Here is an 18,219-nt window from a genome sequence, read left to right as displayed (position 1 = left end):
AACTCTCTCAATTTAAATGCCCTAGGATCAAAGACTTTCATTGCTCACAGACCAATTCATAGAAAGAAACCAGTTTGATTTCTAATCAAGAAATGCGGCTATTTCTTGGAAATATTTCAGTGTGCAGACCTGAAGCATCCAATCCAGCTGTGCTGAGAGTGTCTGCCAAACATCCGTAGAAGTACTAAGAGGAGTCGCCAGACCAATATACGTAAACAAGACAGACTGCCAGGAACAGCATTGGGAGATATCCTGGCCAGGGGAGAAGGCGCCAGTCTTACTCTGACCAGACACACCATTTTAAAAAATAATAAAAGTATTTCTAGAAAAGTGGCCTAAGAATTCTGTTTGGTTAAAATACTCTGGAAAAGCAAATGAGTAACAGACGGATTATTAGTTGTTGGACATATGCTTAAAACAGATTAGCATGTTTTTAGTTAGCTCCTGAAAATCCAGGGATAATAATTTAAACAAGTAACTGGTAACTGAGCAACATTACTACCAAAAAAGTAATAAAATAACCTTGAAGTGTGAACAAAAGTCTTACACTGCAATCTTCTGGATGGTAGCAAAATTACAGCAGAATTGCTTTGAACCAGCAAATGTATGAAAGAGTTCAAATTAATTATTGATGATCCTTCTTCTTTTTAAATGACTTTTGCATATAACGTATTAAAGAATCCTTGATAGAAATCATTATGTATTAAAGTTGACCAAATCTCTTTGCCAGGGAATAGAACCAAAAACACTCTGCTCCATAGTGGAAAATTTTTACACTATAAGTAATGAGTCTTGCATGATTTTACAGTGCTTAATTACAGAACAGTGACATTGATCAGAAATTAAGTTAATCATTCTCAGCGACTGAAAAAATATGCTGAATACTCAGTATACAGAGGCTGGAGAGGCAGCATATTGTTGAGAAACCAGTGCCATTCCCACTTGTCATGACATGCTGCCAATGGGCCATAGTATGGATCAGCATTTTACACACTGGGTCATGACTAATAGGTATGGTTATTTGCTTGATAAAGATTTGGTAAATTTGGAGGGCACGGCAGGAGCCATGTAATCTTCCCTTTATCTCTTAATTACCTGATTTTTTTTCTCCTCCTCTCCCGAGTCTTGCTTTCCCCTGCCCTCATCACAATTGACCAAGAGAAAAGTTCTGCTCCTCTCCTGCAGATTGTCCTTTTTGTGACTCCCAGATGCTCAGTGGGAACAATCAACATAAGCTCTTCACTGAATGTTGGCTAACGCAGGTTGTGAACTGATTTAGGAAAATACTGTTGTGACACACAGCAGGGCTTCTTGTGCTCAGTATGCTGCCCTGCCTCTAAGTACCAAACAAAATTTCTGCTTAGAGACCTTCCCAGAACAAATAGGAGATTGTTTCTTGAAAGTGAAGATTGCTGTTTTATATCACAGATTGCTATAAATAGCTGTCAGCCTAACCCATTCAGAAACATTGGATTTGCTTTAAAAATGGTTAAAAACAGAGGAAGAAAGGAACTGTCATGCCAGATCAGATTAGTTGACCATCTAGTTTGATATCCTGAATGACGATGTCTAATATCACACACTTCAGAGAAAGGTGCAAGTCTAATTATTAATGGATAAACATGAAACTGTGCCCACAGAGGGAAAGTGGTGGTTTTTCCCTAAGCTATTTAGTGGTCATTTTATGCCCTAAAGCATAAGGAATGAAATGCCCCTGGTACATTTCTAAGGCTATAAAAGCAGCGAAGAGTCCTGTGGCACCTTACAGACTAACAGACGTATTGGAGCATGAGCTTTCGTGGGTGAATACTCACTTCGTCGGATGCATGTAGTGGAAATTTCCAGGGGCAGGTGTGTATATGTGTTATATATATATATATGCCAGCCAGAAGCAGGCTAGAGATAACGAGGTTAGTTCAATCAGGGAGGATGAGGCCCTCTTCTAGCAGCTGAGGTGTGAAAACGAAGGAGGAGAAACTGGTTTTGTAGGTGGCAAGTTATTCAGTCTTTGTTTAATCCTGAGCTGATGGTGTCAAATTTGCAGATGAACTGAAGCTCAGCAGTTTCTCTTTGAAGTCTGGTCCTGAAGTTTTTGTGCTGCAGAATGGCTACCTTTAGATCTGCTATTGTGTGGCCAGGGAGGTTGAAGTGTTCTCCTACAGGTTTTTGCATATTGCCATTCCTAATATCTGATTTGGGTCCATTTATCCTTTTCCGTAGGGACTGTTTGGCCGATGTACATAGCAGAGGGGCATTGTTGGTATATGATGGCGTATATTACATTGGTGGACGTGCAGGTGAATGAACTGGCGATGGTGTGGCTGATCTGGTTAGGTCCTGTGATGGTGTCGCTGGTGTAGATATGTGGGCAGAGTTTGCATCGAGGTTTGTTGCATGGATTGGTTCCTGAGTTAGAGTTACTATGGTGCGGTGTGCAGTTACTGGTGAGAATATGCTTCAGGTTGGCAGGTTGTCTGTGGGCGAGGACTGGCCTGCCACCCAAGGCCTGTGAAAGTGAGGGATCATTGTCCAGGATGGGTTGTAGATCCCTGATGATGCGTTGGCCGGTTTTTAGCTGGGGACTGTATGTGATGGCCAGTGGAGTCCTGTTGGTTTCTTTCTTGGGTGTGTCTTGCAGTAGGAGGCTTCTGGGTACATGTCTGGCTTTGTTGATCTGTTTCCTTATTTCCTCGTGCAGGTATTGTAGTTTTGAAAATGCTTGGTGAAGATTTTGTAGGTGTTGGTAGCTGTCTGAGGGGTTGGAGCAGATGTGGTTGTACTTCAGTGCTTGGCTGTAGATAATGGATCGTGTGGTGTGCCCGGGATGGAAGCTGGAGGCAGGAAGGTAGGCAAAGCGGTCGGTAGGTTTTCGGTATAGGGTGGTGTTAATGTGACCATCACTTATTTGCACGGTGGTTTCTAGGAAGTGGACCTCCTGTGTAGACTGGTCCAGGCTGAGGTTGATGGTAGGGTGGAAGCTGTTGAAATCATGGTGGAATTTTTCCAGAGTCTCCTTCCCGTGGGTCTAAGGCTATGTTTACACTAGCACTTTTGTCAGTAAAACTTATGTCACTCAGGAGTTTGAAAAAAAACAAGCACATCCCTGACCGACAGAAGCACTGGTGTGGACAGTGCTATGTCGGCAGGAGATGCTCTCCTACCGACATAGCTACTGCTGCTTGTTGGAGGTGATTTAATTATGTTGACATTGGCATAGAATGTCTACATGGGATATCTTACAATGGCGCAGCTGCATCTGTACCACTTTAAGGTCTCTAATGTAGACATAGCCCTAGAGAGACAAAATGGGTGAGGTAATCTCTTTTATCAGACCAACCTCTGTTGGTGAGAGAGAGAAGCTTTTGAGCTCACACAAGATTTCTTCAAATCTGGGAAATGTACTCAGTGTCAAAGCTAAATTCAAGGATCAGATTGTTTAGCACAAATAGTTAACACATCTCAAGGGACCATTTAAGGTGAAGTGGTCAGTTAACACTTCTCCTTTTCCCCTCTGACTGGAGAGGGGAAAAAAAGCTGGAAGGAGCGGTTTACTGGGTTATAGGTTGTTATAAATCCAGTATCTTTATTAAGTCCATGATTTTTAGTGTCTAGCAAGTTATGAATTTAAACTCCCAGGCTTGTCTTTTAAAGGTGTTCTGCAGATTTTCTTTAAGGATGAGGACTTCTGTCAGACCTCTGTGGAGAGTGTTCACCCACAGGTGATTTGGTGTTTTTGTCCATTTTTTTTTTATGTGAATTCATTTGAGAGCATAGCGATTGTCTGGTTTCAACCACATAGTTGTTATTGGGGCATTTAGTGCACTGGGTGAGATACACCACATGTTGCGATAGACGTGTGTAGAACACTACAATTTTGATAACTCTTTCAAGATCCATAAATACAGATATTTATGTGGATAACAAGAATTTTTATTTAGTTTATTAACAAACAAGAGCTTTGGAAGAAAAAAAAAATTTTCATGATATAAAACAATGTCTTCTGTGAGTTAGAAAGAAACTTGCCCTGAGAGATGTTATACTGTAATTGACTAATGCAGGGTTTTTTAAAACCTTTTTCTGAAGCATCTGAATAGTGGACACTATTGATGACAGGATTCTGGATGAGATAGACTGATTCAGTCTAACAATTCTTACGTTCATAATTACCAATTCAAGATTCAGATCTACAAAAAAATATTTTTCCTCTGAGTCAAATGAGATCAAATATTAAAAGACAAATATTAGTAAGAGATTTTTTAAACAAAATTCTCTAGTATCTTAAAGGTGATGTACCTTTCCTGTTTAAGAGCATATTCCAGCATTTTGATTCTCCGCACTAGATCCTTCTTCAGATTTTCTTGTCCCTTCCTTTCCCCTTGAAGAAAGGCAATCTGGGCCTGGAAAAGACAAAACTCTACTTAGAAAAGTTAAAAAAAGGCAAGTTGTTCCCCTAATATATTTGCATGACAGATATATTAAGGGTGCCATAGACTCCCAACCCCTTCTGAATCATTTCACAACTGATTCCATTTAACATGTTTAAATGAAGTTTGGCTACTGAAAACTATTATTTTGACCATATCAACTCTCTTTGAATTCCTCCACTGGCTCCCCCTTCTCTATTACCTCAAACATAAGCAGCTCGTCTTTACTTTCAAGACCCTTCACAGTCAGTCCCCAGCATATCTGTAATCTTTAATTCACAAGCAAGCTACCAGTGCTCATCTCCAATTAGCCCATGATGCCAGCCTTCACTGCCCATGTTACATTTTCAAAACAAGAATCTTTGGGCATTCTTCTATGCTGCCCCATGCACTTCAGCTGAAGTATTCTCTGTAAAAATCCACAAAATCATCATCTTATCCATCTTCACATCCCTCCTCAAAATATCTCCTTTGTTAAGTTTCTTTTGTAGGCATCACGATATTAGGTTGCTACTATTCAGAGACCAGTGACTATCATACTAACAAACATTACCTCATAATCTGCCATCTCTTGTCTTATACTAAGACTGTAAGCTCCTTGGGCCAGGAGCAGTCTTTCTGATCTGTGTTTGTACTGTAAATTATTATTATTAAGTCTGTTATAAAACTACCCATAGTTTGCACTGACAAACCCTTTAAACTATGACCTCATTAAAGACTCTAAAATAATAAACAGGAGTTAAAGAAATATAGTAATATTTAATTGCCTCACATAGCAATTAAATTTGGTCTAATTGTCACGGAGCGTGGGGGAGTCTGGCCCTGCACCCCTCTTCCTGGGACCCACAGTGACTCTTAGCCAGCCAGTAAAACAGAAGGTTTATTGAACAACAGGAACACAGGTTACAGCAGAGCTTGCAGGCACAGTCAGGACCCCTCCACCGAGTCCTTCTGGGCTTTCAGGGTGCTTGGATCCTAGCTAGGATACCCTGAATTCCGCCCACACAGCCCCAAGCCTAAACTCAAACTGCTTCCCTCCTGCCACTCCCTTCCTTTGTCCCCTTCCCGGGCAGGAAGACACAAACAACATGTAAGGGGAAAATGTCTTAAGTTGAATAATAACTGAAGTAGCATGTAAATAGGTTAAATATTTCATAGATATCTATATTGCAGGTCAAGGGATTTCTTTAAAGTTAATGAAAGGAAAAGGAAAACTTAAAGGCTGAGCCTTTATTTAAATGTTGGGAAAAATAGACTATGAAGTTTATTCAGAAACATTGTTTATAAGAAATGTCAGTTGAACTAATAAAAATGGTTTCTGGAGGGAGGTGAGAGATTTAAAGATACAAATGGCAGTTAGGTGCCTAATTCTCATTGTCTCCGAATGGAAATTAGCACTTAACTACTTTAAAAAATCTCCTTTATATATAAAATTGTAATAGAGGATGTTCATGACCAATCATGCAAAAAGGCCAACTGGTGCCCAAAAGAGTTCTCTCGGGTACAAACCAGGTCCCTGAGCTCTTTCTAAACCAACTCATGGAACTTCTCTTACTGAGAAGAACGAACAGGCCTGTAACTAGAGCTGATCCGGAGAAAAGAAGGGTGTGCTGTCTGCCAGGGGGTAAGATACGGGATGTGGCCCTGAGGCTGAAAAGGATCCTAATGGGAGCAGGAAAGAATCTGTTGATTGTCATTCATATGGGAACAAATGATACAGCTAGATTCTCACTGGAAGGTATCAAGGGAGACTATGCCAGGCTGGGGAAGATGCTTAAGGAAATCGAGGCTCAGGTGATCTTCAGTGGGATTCTGCCTGTTTCTAGAGAAGGGCAACAAAGGTGTGACAAGATTATGGCGATCAAGAGATGGCTCAGGCAGTGGTGCTATAAGGAGGGCTTTGGGATGTATGGCCACTGGGAAGCATTCATATTCTCTCTGGATGGACTTCACCTGAGTAAGGAGGGAAATAGACTTCTAGGATGGAGGCTGGCACAACTGATTAAGAGAGCTTAAAACTAGGAATTTGGGGGAGATGGTTGGGAGATGCCCAAGTAATCTCCATGCCGGAATTTAACATTGAGAGGGAAGAAAACAAAGTAAGAAAGGATACAGCCGTGAGTAGGAGAATGGATGTAAAGAGGAAGGGTAGTGTAGATACCAGTCCAATAGGTGATACTGGTGGTAGAATGTCTATGCCTAATCGGGTAAAGAATATCAGTGACGCCTAATGGCAAAAATTAAGATATTTGTACACTAATGCAAGGAGCCTAGGTAACAAAATGGAGGAACTAGAGCCACTTGTGCAGGAAGTGAAACCAGATATTATAGGAATAACAGAAACATGATGGAATAGTAGTCATGACTGGAGTACAGGTATTGAAGGCTATGCGATGTTTAGGAAAGAAAAAGGTGGTGGAATAGCATTGTATATCAGTGATGAGGTAGACTAAAGAAATAAGGAGGGATTAAATGGATAAGACAGTCTGTCTGGGCAAAAATCACATTGGGAAAGAAAGCTACTAGAGCCTCCCCTGAGATAGTGCTTGGGGTGTGCTACAGACCGTCGGGATCCAAATCAGACATGGATAGAGACTGCCTTAATGTTTTTAATGAAATAAACACTATTAGAAATTGTGTGATCACGGGAGACTAACTTCACAGATATAGACTGGAGGACAAGTGCTAGTAATAATAATAGGGCTCAGATTTTCCTGGATGTGATAGCTGATGGATTCCTTCACCAAGAAGCTGAAGAACCAACAAGAGGAGATGCCATTTTAGATTTGGTTTTGGTGAGTACTGAGGACCTCATAGAAGAAATGGTTGTAGGGGAAAACCTTGGTTCGAGCGATAATGAGCTAATTCAGTTCAAACTAGATGGAAGGCTAAAACAAAAATAGATCTGAGACTAAGGTTTTTTATTTCAAAATGGCTAACTTTAAAGAATTAAGGAAATTAGTTAAGGAAGTGGATTGGACTGAAGAACTTGTGGATCTAAAGGTGGAGGAGGCTTGGAATTACTTCAAGTCAAAGTTGCAGAAACTATCAGAAGCCTGCATCCCAAGAAAAGGGAAAAATTCATAGGCAGGAGTTGTAGACCAAGCTGAATGAGCAAGCATCTCAGAGAGGTGATTAAGAAAAAGCAGAAAGCCTACAAGGAGTGGAAGATGGGAGGGATTAGCAAGGAAAGTTACCTTATTGAGGTCAGAACATGTAGAGATAAAGTGAGAAAGGCCAAAAGCCATGCAGAGCTGGACCTTGCAAAGAGAATTAAAACCAATAATAAAAGGTTCTATAGCCATATAAATAAGAAGTGGGACCGCTAAACACTGAGGATGGAGTGGAGGTTAAAGATAACCTAGGCATGGTCCAATATCTAAACAAATACTTTGCCTCAGTCTTTAATGAAGCTAATGAGGAGTTTAGGGATAATTGTAGGATGACAAATGAGAATGAGGATATGGAAGCAGATATTACCACATCCGAGGTAGAAGCCAAACTCAAATAGCTTAATGGGACTAAATCGAGGGGCCCAGATAATCTTCATCCAAGAATAATCAAGGAAATGGCATACGAAATTGCAAGCCCATTAGCAAGAATTGTTAATAAATCAGTAAACTCAGGAGTTGTACCGTATGACTGGAGAATTGCTAACATAGTTCCTATTTTTAAGAAAGGAAAAAAAAAGTGATTCGAATAACTATAGGCCTGTTAGTTTGACATCTGTAGTATGCAAGATTTTGGAAAAAATTTCGAAGGAGAAAGTAGTTAAGGACATTGAGGTCAATGGTAATTGGGACAAAATACAAAATGGTTTTACAAAAGGTAGGTCATGCCAAACCAACCTGATCTCCTTCTTTGAGAAGGTAACAGATTTTTTAGACAAAGGAAATGCAATGGATCTAACTTACCTCAATTTCAGTAAAAGATTTGATACAGTTCCACATGGGGAATTATTAGTTAAAATGGAAAAGATGGAGATCAATATGAAAATTGAAGGTGGATATGGAACTGGTTAAAGGGGAGACTACAACGGGTCATACTGAAAAGTGAACTGTCAGGCTGGAAGAAGGTTACCAGTGGAGTTCTTCACGGAACAGTTTTGGGACCAATCTTTTTATTGATCTTGGCACAAAAAGTGAGAATATGCTAATAAAGTTTGTAGATCACACAAAGCTGGGAGGTATTGCTAACACAGAAAAGGACCAGGATATCATACAGGAAGATCTAGATGACCCTTGTAAACTAGAGTAATAGTAATAGGATGAAATTCAATAGTGAACAGTGCAAAGTCATGCATTTAGGGATTAAGAACAAGAATTACTGTTATAAGTTGGGGATGCATCAGCTGGAAGTAACAGAGGAGGAGAAGGACCTCAGAGTATTGGTTGATCACAGGATGACTATGAGCCACCAATGTAATATGGCTGTTAAAAAAGCTAATGCGGTCTTGGGATGCATCAGGCAAGGTATCTCCAGTAAAGATAAGGAGGTGCTAGTACTGTTATACAAGGCACTGGTGAGACCTCATCTGGAATATTGTGTGCAGTTCTGGTCTCCCATGTTTAAGAAGGATGAATTCAAACTGGAACAGGTACAGAGAAAGGATACTAGGATGATCCAATAAATGGAAAACCTGTCTTATGAAAGGAGACTCCAAGAACTTGGCTTGTTTAGCCTAACCAAAAGAAGGCTGAGGGGTGATATGATTGCTCTCTACAAATATATGGGAGGAATAAATACCAGGGAAGGAGAGGAATTATTTAAGCTTAGTACCAATGTGGACACAAGAACAAACCGATATAAACTGGACACTAGGAAGTTTCGACTTGAAATTAGACAAGTTTCTAATCATCAGAGGAGTGAAGTTCTACAACAGCTTTCCAAAGGGAATAGTGGGGGCAAAAGACATATCTGGCTTCAAGACTAAGCTTGATAAGTTTATGGAGGGGATGGTATGATGGGATAGTCTAATTTTGGCAATTAATTGATCTTTGATTATTAGCAGGTAAATATGCCCAATGGTCTGTAAAGGGATGTTAGGTGGGTTGGGATCTGAGTTACTACAGAGAATTCTTTCCTGGGTGCTGGCTGGTGAGTCTTACCCACATGCTCAGGGTTTAGCTGATCACCATATTTGGGGTCGGGAAGGAATTTTCCTCCAGGGAAGATTGGCAGAGGCCCTGGAGGTTTTTCGCCTTCCTCTGCAGCGTGGGGCATGGGTCACTTGCTGGAGGATTCTCTGCACCTTGAGGTCTTTAAACCATGATTTGAGGACTTCAATAACTCAGACATAGGTTAGGGGTTTGTTACAGGAGTAGGTGGGTGAGATTCTGTGGCCTGCATTGTGCAGGAAGTCAGACTAGATGGTCATAATGGTCCCTTCTGAACTTAAACTCTATAAGTCTAACTCAGATGTTTGAAGCCAAGCATATTTACAGGCATCCACTCCACGGTACTAGCCCTGACCACAGTTTCACCCATATCCTAGGCTGCCCATACCCAATGTCAGGCCATATTTATATCCTCATGAATAAGCTGCTGAAGCTCCTGCCATATTTTCAGGGAGGAGAATCAAGCAAGATGGCAGGCTAATACTCTGTAATATGAAGGGTTTTGCCTATAGATCGGTAAACTCTTCCTCCAAATTAATCCCATCATGATTATGACACAAAGGCCAATTTGTGGTGCTCTACTCTGGCAGCAGTTGATCAGGCCTGACATACTGACTGCGCCTCACACACTGTTGTCATAATCGGTATCTCAAAGGCGACATGTAAGATATTATTGGAAAACTAGTAACTCACTGATCATTAATATTCTTGTATGATGTATGCACAGGATGTATACAATAAGTTATGAATATGTGCTAGAATCATCCTTACAATGTGTTTGGCAAGCAACGTATAAGCACAGTCTGTATTAAACAAAAGAATATGGGCTTACCTCAATTTATATATAAGCAACAGAGTCATCAAACAAGGCACGAGATTGCAGAAACAGAAAATTTGCATTTTAGCAAACACTAGTGGAGGAAGAAAGAGCATGGAGCTTCCATTACCACCAGACTCTATGTTGCCTTCCTCAAAGCTTAAATAAGCTTTACTTACAGGGGTAAACCTGAGAAAAATCCATTTCAAAGCTTTACTGGTCACTAAAGACAGGGCGGCTGAACCTCAAGGCATCAAGTAACTGAATCAACTTTTTTTATAATATAGTAATATTGTATACGAAGTGTATAGAGAGGTCTTTTTTAAAAGCTAATGACACACTGGTGATTAATGTATATATGAGGAAATTATATACATTTAATGATATTATGCTTTAAAGCCTATGACCAAACAGAGAGAAACAGTTTCCCTCCCAGGCAGGAGGAAACATCACTGCTATCTACCTGTCTCCAAAGAAATTAAACAACCTGTGACAAAAAAACAACAGAAGCCCAATTTACATAGACATCAGAAGGGGGATGGGAAGATGACAGGAAGGGAAGAACAGCATGAGGTTATCCTATCTGATGAAGCAAGGTCAATGAACTTTGAGAGACATGCTTTTCAAAGGTTTATGGGACTATAAAGGGAGAAGGTGGTTTGTTATTTTCTGTTTGCTTATTTTGGGAAAGGGAAATAGTGGCTGCGGAAAGCATTGAGGTAAAATGAAGGTACTGCCTTTTGATGTTTTCTATATCAGGAGAGACAGCTGGTTCTTTGTTCTAAGTGTGGACTACATGACTGGCCAATTGAGGGCAAAAGAGTGAAAACGGCTCTTGAGTGCTTCTTAGGCCCACAGAAGAATGTGGCTGATCCTGATGAGGAATGCCCACATTCAAAGATGTGGAATGTAGGAAAGTATTGTTTCTCATTTCATTGTGTCCCCTGAAATTTTGGTGTTGGGGGAGAGGAGGGAAGCATGTATATTGGAGGAAAGTTTTGAAGAACAGACTCTGCAGATGGTTTCTATCCGTATGTCTTGAGAAGTACTGGCCCAAGTTAGTAAAATTACTACTATATTGTAGCTTTTTCTTGTTTCCAGGCTTCTGAATAGCTCCTGGATTTGTCAAACAAGGAGTAAAAGGGGTGCTTGCGGGAACAAGAGCTCAAGTCTCCAGTCTGTTTAAATATTTGACTGAAAACACTACTTGTTCTGCAACAACTTGAGCTTGATCAAGTCATGGGACTCTTAAATCACTGTGTCCAGTGCTTCTGCAAGAAGTGTAAGGCTGCCGAAGAGAGACTGAACTAGATAAGATCAAGAAATGATGTCTGCCACTCAGACTTTGTGGTGGTAAACACAAAACAGAGATGAAGAATGGGATGTAGCAACAGAGGTCAGGGGAATGATACAAAGGTTGATAGGCTTTTGACCAGCTTTCAATTTTTTCAAGCCCTTGGGTTTAGATCTTTGCAGCTTACCCCAGGTCTAAGCCCTGAAAAGACAGACCCTGAAAATCACCAGGCAGGCCAAGGCTGCAAACTTAAGTCTTATTTCCGTGCATTGAAGCTTATCAGGATTCTTCAGAGTGACTGCCCATTCACTTGATCGGTAACAGACAAGCCCACTTTAGGGACCACGAAAAATTTATGGCCTCTCTTCCTTAAGATTAATAGTTTCTGGCATAATTTGTTCATGCCCCTCCACCTCCTTCTTACAACATCCTTCCATGCAGAATATACAATATTTCTGTGCAATTCCCAAACTGGAAATGTTAGTATTTCATTTGGTCATTTTCATAGGGTACACTGGAGGAACACGGTAAGATCTCCAATTCTTTATTATTGTTATTTCCAAGGCTTTAGTGACCCTAATTTTTTGTATTCAACTGATAAATATATACTAGACAATTACAATGAAGTCATCTTACTGTACAGTGAAAAACTATTGCAAGATATGTATCTAAGCTTACAGAAAAAAGCTGTGTGATACTATACTTGAGAAATTTAAAGCATAATTAAAGTAAAATTAAATTTAAAAAACACTAATGCATATGCAGAAGAGACAACATTGAGGTTACACATCAAGTCTTATCACTGGTATTTCCTGACTTGAATGCTTAAACATGCAACTATAATGTTTTCTTAACAGTATCTGTACGCAATATTACTTAATATTTATTTAACAAAGACAGCTACCTGCACCTTCATCCAGTCAGGAGAAAACAATAGGAAATAAAAATATCACGAGGTGCAAGTCAAGAAAATTTATTGCTGTATATTTCTACAACTTCAAATGGAAATATGCCATATTTAATCAAAGTCTCTATGCTAAGAAATTTATATTTCCCCTCTGATCAAAATAAATGGCCATTATCCAAGTGAAATATGTAAACAAACATGCTTCAAGGAGTAATGCCGAATGTAGGTGATCAATAAGATAAGATGGTAAAAGGCAATCAGAAGACTGAAAGATTCACAGAATGTCTGGAAGCAATATGAAATATTCTGTAACATCTACCCCACTACCAAAAATTTAAACGTTTCACTGCTAGTATCAAAGACACCTTATTTAACGTGCATACCATATTGATGAGGGTCTGTGCCTCCCTACAAAATTCATTTCTACTTTCAGCCACAATATACACTCACAAATCCTGTAACTCTATGGTGCTGGTGGCTCTAAATATCCAACTGCTAAACTGCAGGAAAAGGAATCTAAAAAAGTACTTATTTAACATTACTCTTCTGAAGTTGCCACAGGGATATGACTGCAAATGGGAGGGGAGATGATCTGCAGCATTGCAAGTTGAAGAGGAAGTGGTTCACAAGACAATATCTGAGGTACACAATATGGAAGAGTTTGAGAAAACCCAGATTAGGTTGCTTTGTTTTCTCTCTCACACTCACAAATGCACAATCAGATTTTTCTTTAAATTTCCTCTGCAACCAGATTTTTTTTTTGATGATTATTTGGAATCAACAATGTATTTCCCAATATGACAGTTTTAATGTGTATCAAATTTTGAATCTAAATTATTTTACTGTACTGTAAATTAAGGAAAGAATACCTTTGTTGTGAACATGCTATGTCATAACGTTAGCATTGTACCCTGGCCACTCCCAAGAAAGCATGTCAAAATCTCAAGGGATTCACACACACGCCCCATAAACAGGTTTTTGCAGTAACTGACCTTCTAGCCAAGAAGGGCTGTGTCAAGCAAACTTCTAGGCTAGTCATCACCAATTCTGAAGTGGCCTGAAGGGTTGATGCAGAGACATGTAATGCTTCTTTCACTATGGGTGGAGCACTCTCTTACCATAGCACTCTGAGCTCCTGCTGGCTCAGCAATGAAGACTCAAGGTGGAGTCAAGGTGTGTCTACACTAAAGTGACTATACCAGGATAGCTACACCATCATAGACCCGTATCATAAACGTAGTATAAACTGACTGAAGAGGTTTTTCTGTTTGTGTAGGAACACCACCTACCCGAAGTATGTTAGCTACATTGACGGAAACACAGTTACATCAACATAGCTGCTTCCACGCTGGGAGTTGTATCACCATTGTTACGTGGGTCAGCGTGTGGACATACCCTTAGAGAGGGAATGAGAGAGACAGAAACACCTAAAAAACATTCTAAACTTAGGCTAAATACCCTTTCAACAAACAAACAGAACCCCTGCAAGAGTAAAAATAATGCAGGCAGAAGTCCAGCAGCAGAATGAGGGCTATGCAGTTTATTGCACTGAATGCAGCATGTATGATTACCTGCCTTGTGGGCAGGTGCAAGCAAATCATGGCCCTCAGATACCGAGTACAGGCTTTAAGATCAGAGTGGCTGAACTGGGGGAACTAAGGGAGACAGACAGGTACACAGATGAGACTTTCCAGGCTACAAGAGTATGATCCCATCCCCCGCACTTCCGTGCTGTTCAGGAGGATGAAAATCTCAGGGAACAAGAACATTTTACCTTTATTTTAATGGAGGGAAAAACTGTCATGCTTAATTATTATTTGTTTTACCATAGTTCCTAAGATATCCAGTCCAGACCAGGATTTAATTGCACTAGGCGCGGAACAAGCAGAACAAAAAGATAGCTGCTGACCCAGAAAACTTACAATCTAAGTATAAGCAGGGCCGGCGCTTCCATTTAGGCGGCCTAGGCAATCGCCTAGGGTGCCAGGATTATTGGTGGGCGGCATTTTGCCGGAGGGGGCGGCAGGCGGCTCCGGTGGAGCTGCTGCAGTCGTGCCTTCGGAGGGTCTACTGGTCCACGGCTCCGGTGGAGCTGCTGCAGTCGTGCCTGCGGAGGGTCTACTGGTCCACGGCTCCGGTGGAGCTGCCGCAGTCGTGCCTGCAGAGGGTCGGCTGCTCCCGTGGCTCCGGTGGAGCTGCCGCAGACTCCACTGCGGCAGCTCCACCGGAGCCGCGGACCAGTGGACCCTCCGCAGGCACCACTGCGGCAGCTCCACCGGAGCTGCAGGACCAGGGCACGGGGCGGCGAAATTGCCATGCGCCTAGGGCACTAAAACCCCTAGCGCCAGTCCTGAGTATAAGACAGATACACACGGACGGGGAGTACAAGGAAAGAGTATTAATCAGCACGACAAGCGGTGGTCTCAGCACATCAGCAGTCTAACCTTTGTCAAGTTTTTTGTATGCTATTGTAAAATGGTCCAATATGCTTTAAAGTTCACACTACATTGAAACTGACTGGAGTGGTCAAGGGTAAGGTCACACTTTTGGTACTATTTTGCTACAAAAAAATATTTTTTACAAGGTTGTATTAGGAGGGCAACGGCACATCATCTTGCATTTTATGGCTACATAAAGATTAAAATGTAATATCTTTTTAAATTAAAGCTTAGAATTTGCATGAAACTTTATATTAACAAAAACTCCAAAATTCACAGGATCTAAAATTCTCATCCTCCTCCACAGATTTAAGTTAAAAAAAAAAGATGCTGTTAACAAATCCCTTGATATCATAGAAGAGCAAAAAAGAAAACTATCTGGAGTTTCCCTTTAATATGGGATATTCAAGAAGAGGCAAGGAAGCTACATTTGGGCTATTAGTTTCTACACACACAAATTATTTATGTTTGGTATCAATTTCATCCATCCACATATGGCTTTAAGGGATGTTTCTGGAATTGCTCCAACTTAAAAAGAGATGTTCCATTATTAGTAATACTCCATAATTATATAAATCTTTTCATTTATTGAAGAGCTGTTCAACCATTAATTAATTCTCTCTGCAATATGTTTGTGAAGTAGTAGTTATCCCCATTTCATAGACAGGTACACACAGAAGTCACACCAATAGTAAAAGGTTCTACAGCCATATAAATAAGAAGAAAACAAAGAAAGACGTGGGACCGCTAAACGCTGAGGATGGAGTGGAGGTTAAGGATAATCTGGGCATGGTCCAATATCTAAACAAATACTTTGCCTCAGTCTTTAATGAGGCTAATGAGGAGTTTAGGGATAATGGTAGGATGACAAATGGGAATGAGGATATGCAGGTAGATATTACCACATCCGAGGTAAAAGCCAAACTCAAACAGCTTAATGGGACTAAATCGGGGGGCCCAGATAATCTTCATCCAAGAATATTAAAGGAACTGGCACATGAAACTGCAAGCCCATTAGCAAGAATGTTTAATGAATCTGTAAACTCAGGAGTTGTACTGTATGACTGGAGAATTGCTAACATAGTTCCTATTTTTAAGAAAGGAAAAAAAAGTGATCCGAGTAACTATAGGCCTGTTAGTTTGACATCTGTAGTATGCAAGGTTTTGGAAAAAAAACTGAAGGAGAGAGTAGTTAAGGACATTGAGGTCAACGGTGATTGGGACAAATCAGAATTATAACTGGAGGTCCCTGGCTCTCATTCCTGTGTTCAGTCCATTAAGAATGATCCTCCAAGTACTCCAACTGGCCTGCAACAAATTCCCAACAGCTTGTTTCAGGTTTACACCCAGTACAGGTCCTGTAATTTTACAGCAGCTGATGAAAAGCAAAAAACGACACAGTGAGTTACAGTCAAGAAGCAAGATGAAGGTGCTGTCTAGCAAAAAAAAAAATATATTAATTTCTAATTTGCAGTTGGATTATTTACCCACTCCAAATTCTACAATGACCTTGACTGGAAAAAGAACCCTCCATGTTTTGAGAATACTCTTGCTAAAACTGTTTAAATAGCAAAGATCAACAGATTATTCTAGACTAAATCACTGAATATTCAGTCCTGTATCACATCCAGCACATATTTAGAATATGAAAAAGCATACAAAAATCTTAGAATTTTCAGTCCTCCCCACCTCCTCCAAAAATGAAGAAGGTTCTCTCTCCTCTCTTCTTTTCCCCCTTTACCGGTTAAAAATGTTGCATCACCAACACTAAAATCTTCTCCAAGAAACAGGTTATTCTAGTAACAAAAAATAACTTTAGTCTAGACTGGGACTCTTCTCACAGACCTGTTTTAAAAACAACTATAATATTTTTGAAATATAGGGTATTGTTCCTGGTCCTCAGCATAATACACGACTCTCAAAATTGGAGCAGTGTGAATGGACTAGAGAGACAGATGGAGGGGGGGGCACCAAACACATGAAAGCTAAATTTGTCTGTATAACATTTTTGAAGTCTAATTAGAAGTGTAAGTTGATCTAGACCAATGCTAATAAATAGTTGTAAAAAAAAAAACTATACTACTAACACATTAAAACATTTCAAACCTAATTGATTTTTAGGTATTTACTACAGGAAACCCACCCAAAAATTGTAGCATTTCTTGTTTATTATTTATTACTATTTTAATGTAGACTTCTCATGCTTCCTTGTACTTTAACATCATTTAAGTGCACAGGTCCAATGCATAGTACCTTAGCTAAAATAACTGTCTTATTACATACTATACACTGACTAGAAGCATTCTACCTTAATAGCTCAGTCCTTCTCTGTGCTTTCCAATGTCAAATTTCAGAAACAGGACTTTGGGGTCTCTAATTGTTGACCTGCAGAGTGCCAAGAATTTTGTCAATGCTGAACAATAATTTCGTGGCCATGAAATCTGAACTTTTTTCTTCTACACAGCTATTTTTAGAGCACTAATGTGATTCACTATTCCAAGTCTTGTTGACCCAGTCCTGTTCATTTCAAAACGTTGTGTAGACATACTCACAATGGCCTAGCTTCAGCAGGAGAGAACCATTGTGCAGGGGAAAGGCAGATATATGCAATAGAATTTGAGTCCAAACTATGTATTTTCCCCACAAAAAATGAGTACCCCCATAGAAGCCTATAGAATGCAGTAATCACATAAGAACAAAAGTCCTTGCAACAATGAATTAAATCTGAACACGTAATTAAGAGTTTAATTAAGGGACTGAGGTGGGAGAAAGTGACTTATCTTGCTACCCAAGAAACTACACATGTATAAACACTGAGTAATTATGTTAATGAAACAATGTCAGAATGGAAAAGGAGTCATCTTTTCACTTTGAAAGAATCCAAAACCTTTTAGGAAGCCTAGATATTGGAGATAAAGTAACTCCATTGGATTACTTTAGTATCTGAGCATCTCACAAGTATTTAAACATAGAAACAATCATAATCTTTCTTTCCTCCTTCCAAGCCAAAGGATGTCTAGAACTCACTGAGAAAGGTGGGAATGAAGGATTGACAGGCAAAATAAAATGGACAGCCTGACAGGCCATGAGGGCCTGAGTCATTATGCTAACAATGTGAGTAGGTGGCTTTCTGATTTCTCATCTCTCCCATATAAGTCTGCATGCATATAGATTAAAGACTAGACACTCACATATTGTTTGCTTTTAATATTGAATCAAGAT

At 40.0% G+C, this 18,219-nt stretch overlaps 1 protein-coding gene across 3 annotated transcripts in view; it reads right to left on the bottom strand.

Moving 5' to 3' along the window:
- Nucleotides 1–18,219, bottom strand: part of STRN (striatin) — a 113,777-nt gene that overhangs the window by 82,298 nt on the left and 13,260 nt on the right. For all 3 annotated transcript variants that reach the window (XM_050950294.1, XM_050950295.1, XM_050950297.1), the window contains exon 2: nt 4,294–4,397. In XM_050950294.1, coding sequence (XP_050806251.1) covers nt 4,294–4,397 — 104 coding nt within the window. The remainder of the gene's footprint in view (nt 1–4,293; nt 4,398–18,219) is intronic.

This window comes from Gopherus flavomarginatus, chromosome 4, assembly GCF_025201925.1.
Source record: "Gopherus flavomarginatus isolate rGopFla2 chromosome 4, rGopFla2.mat.asm, whole genome shotgun sequence".
NCBI lineage: Eukaryota > Metazoa > Chordata > Testudines > Testudinidae > Gopherus > Gopherus flavomarginatus.
The sequence above is the reverse complement of the archived record's forward strand: the minus strand, read 5'-3'. Positions and strand labels throughout refer to the sequence as shown.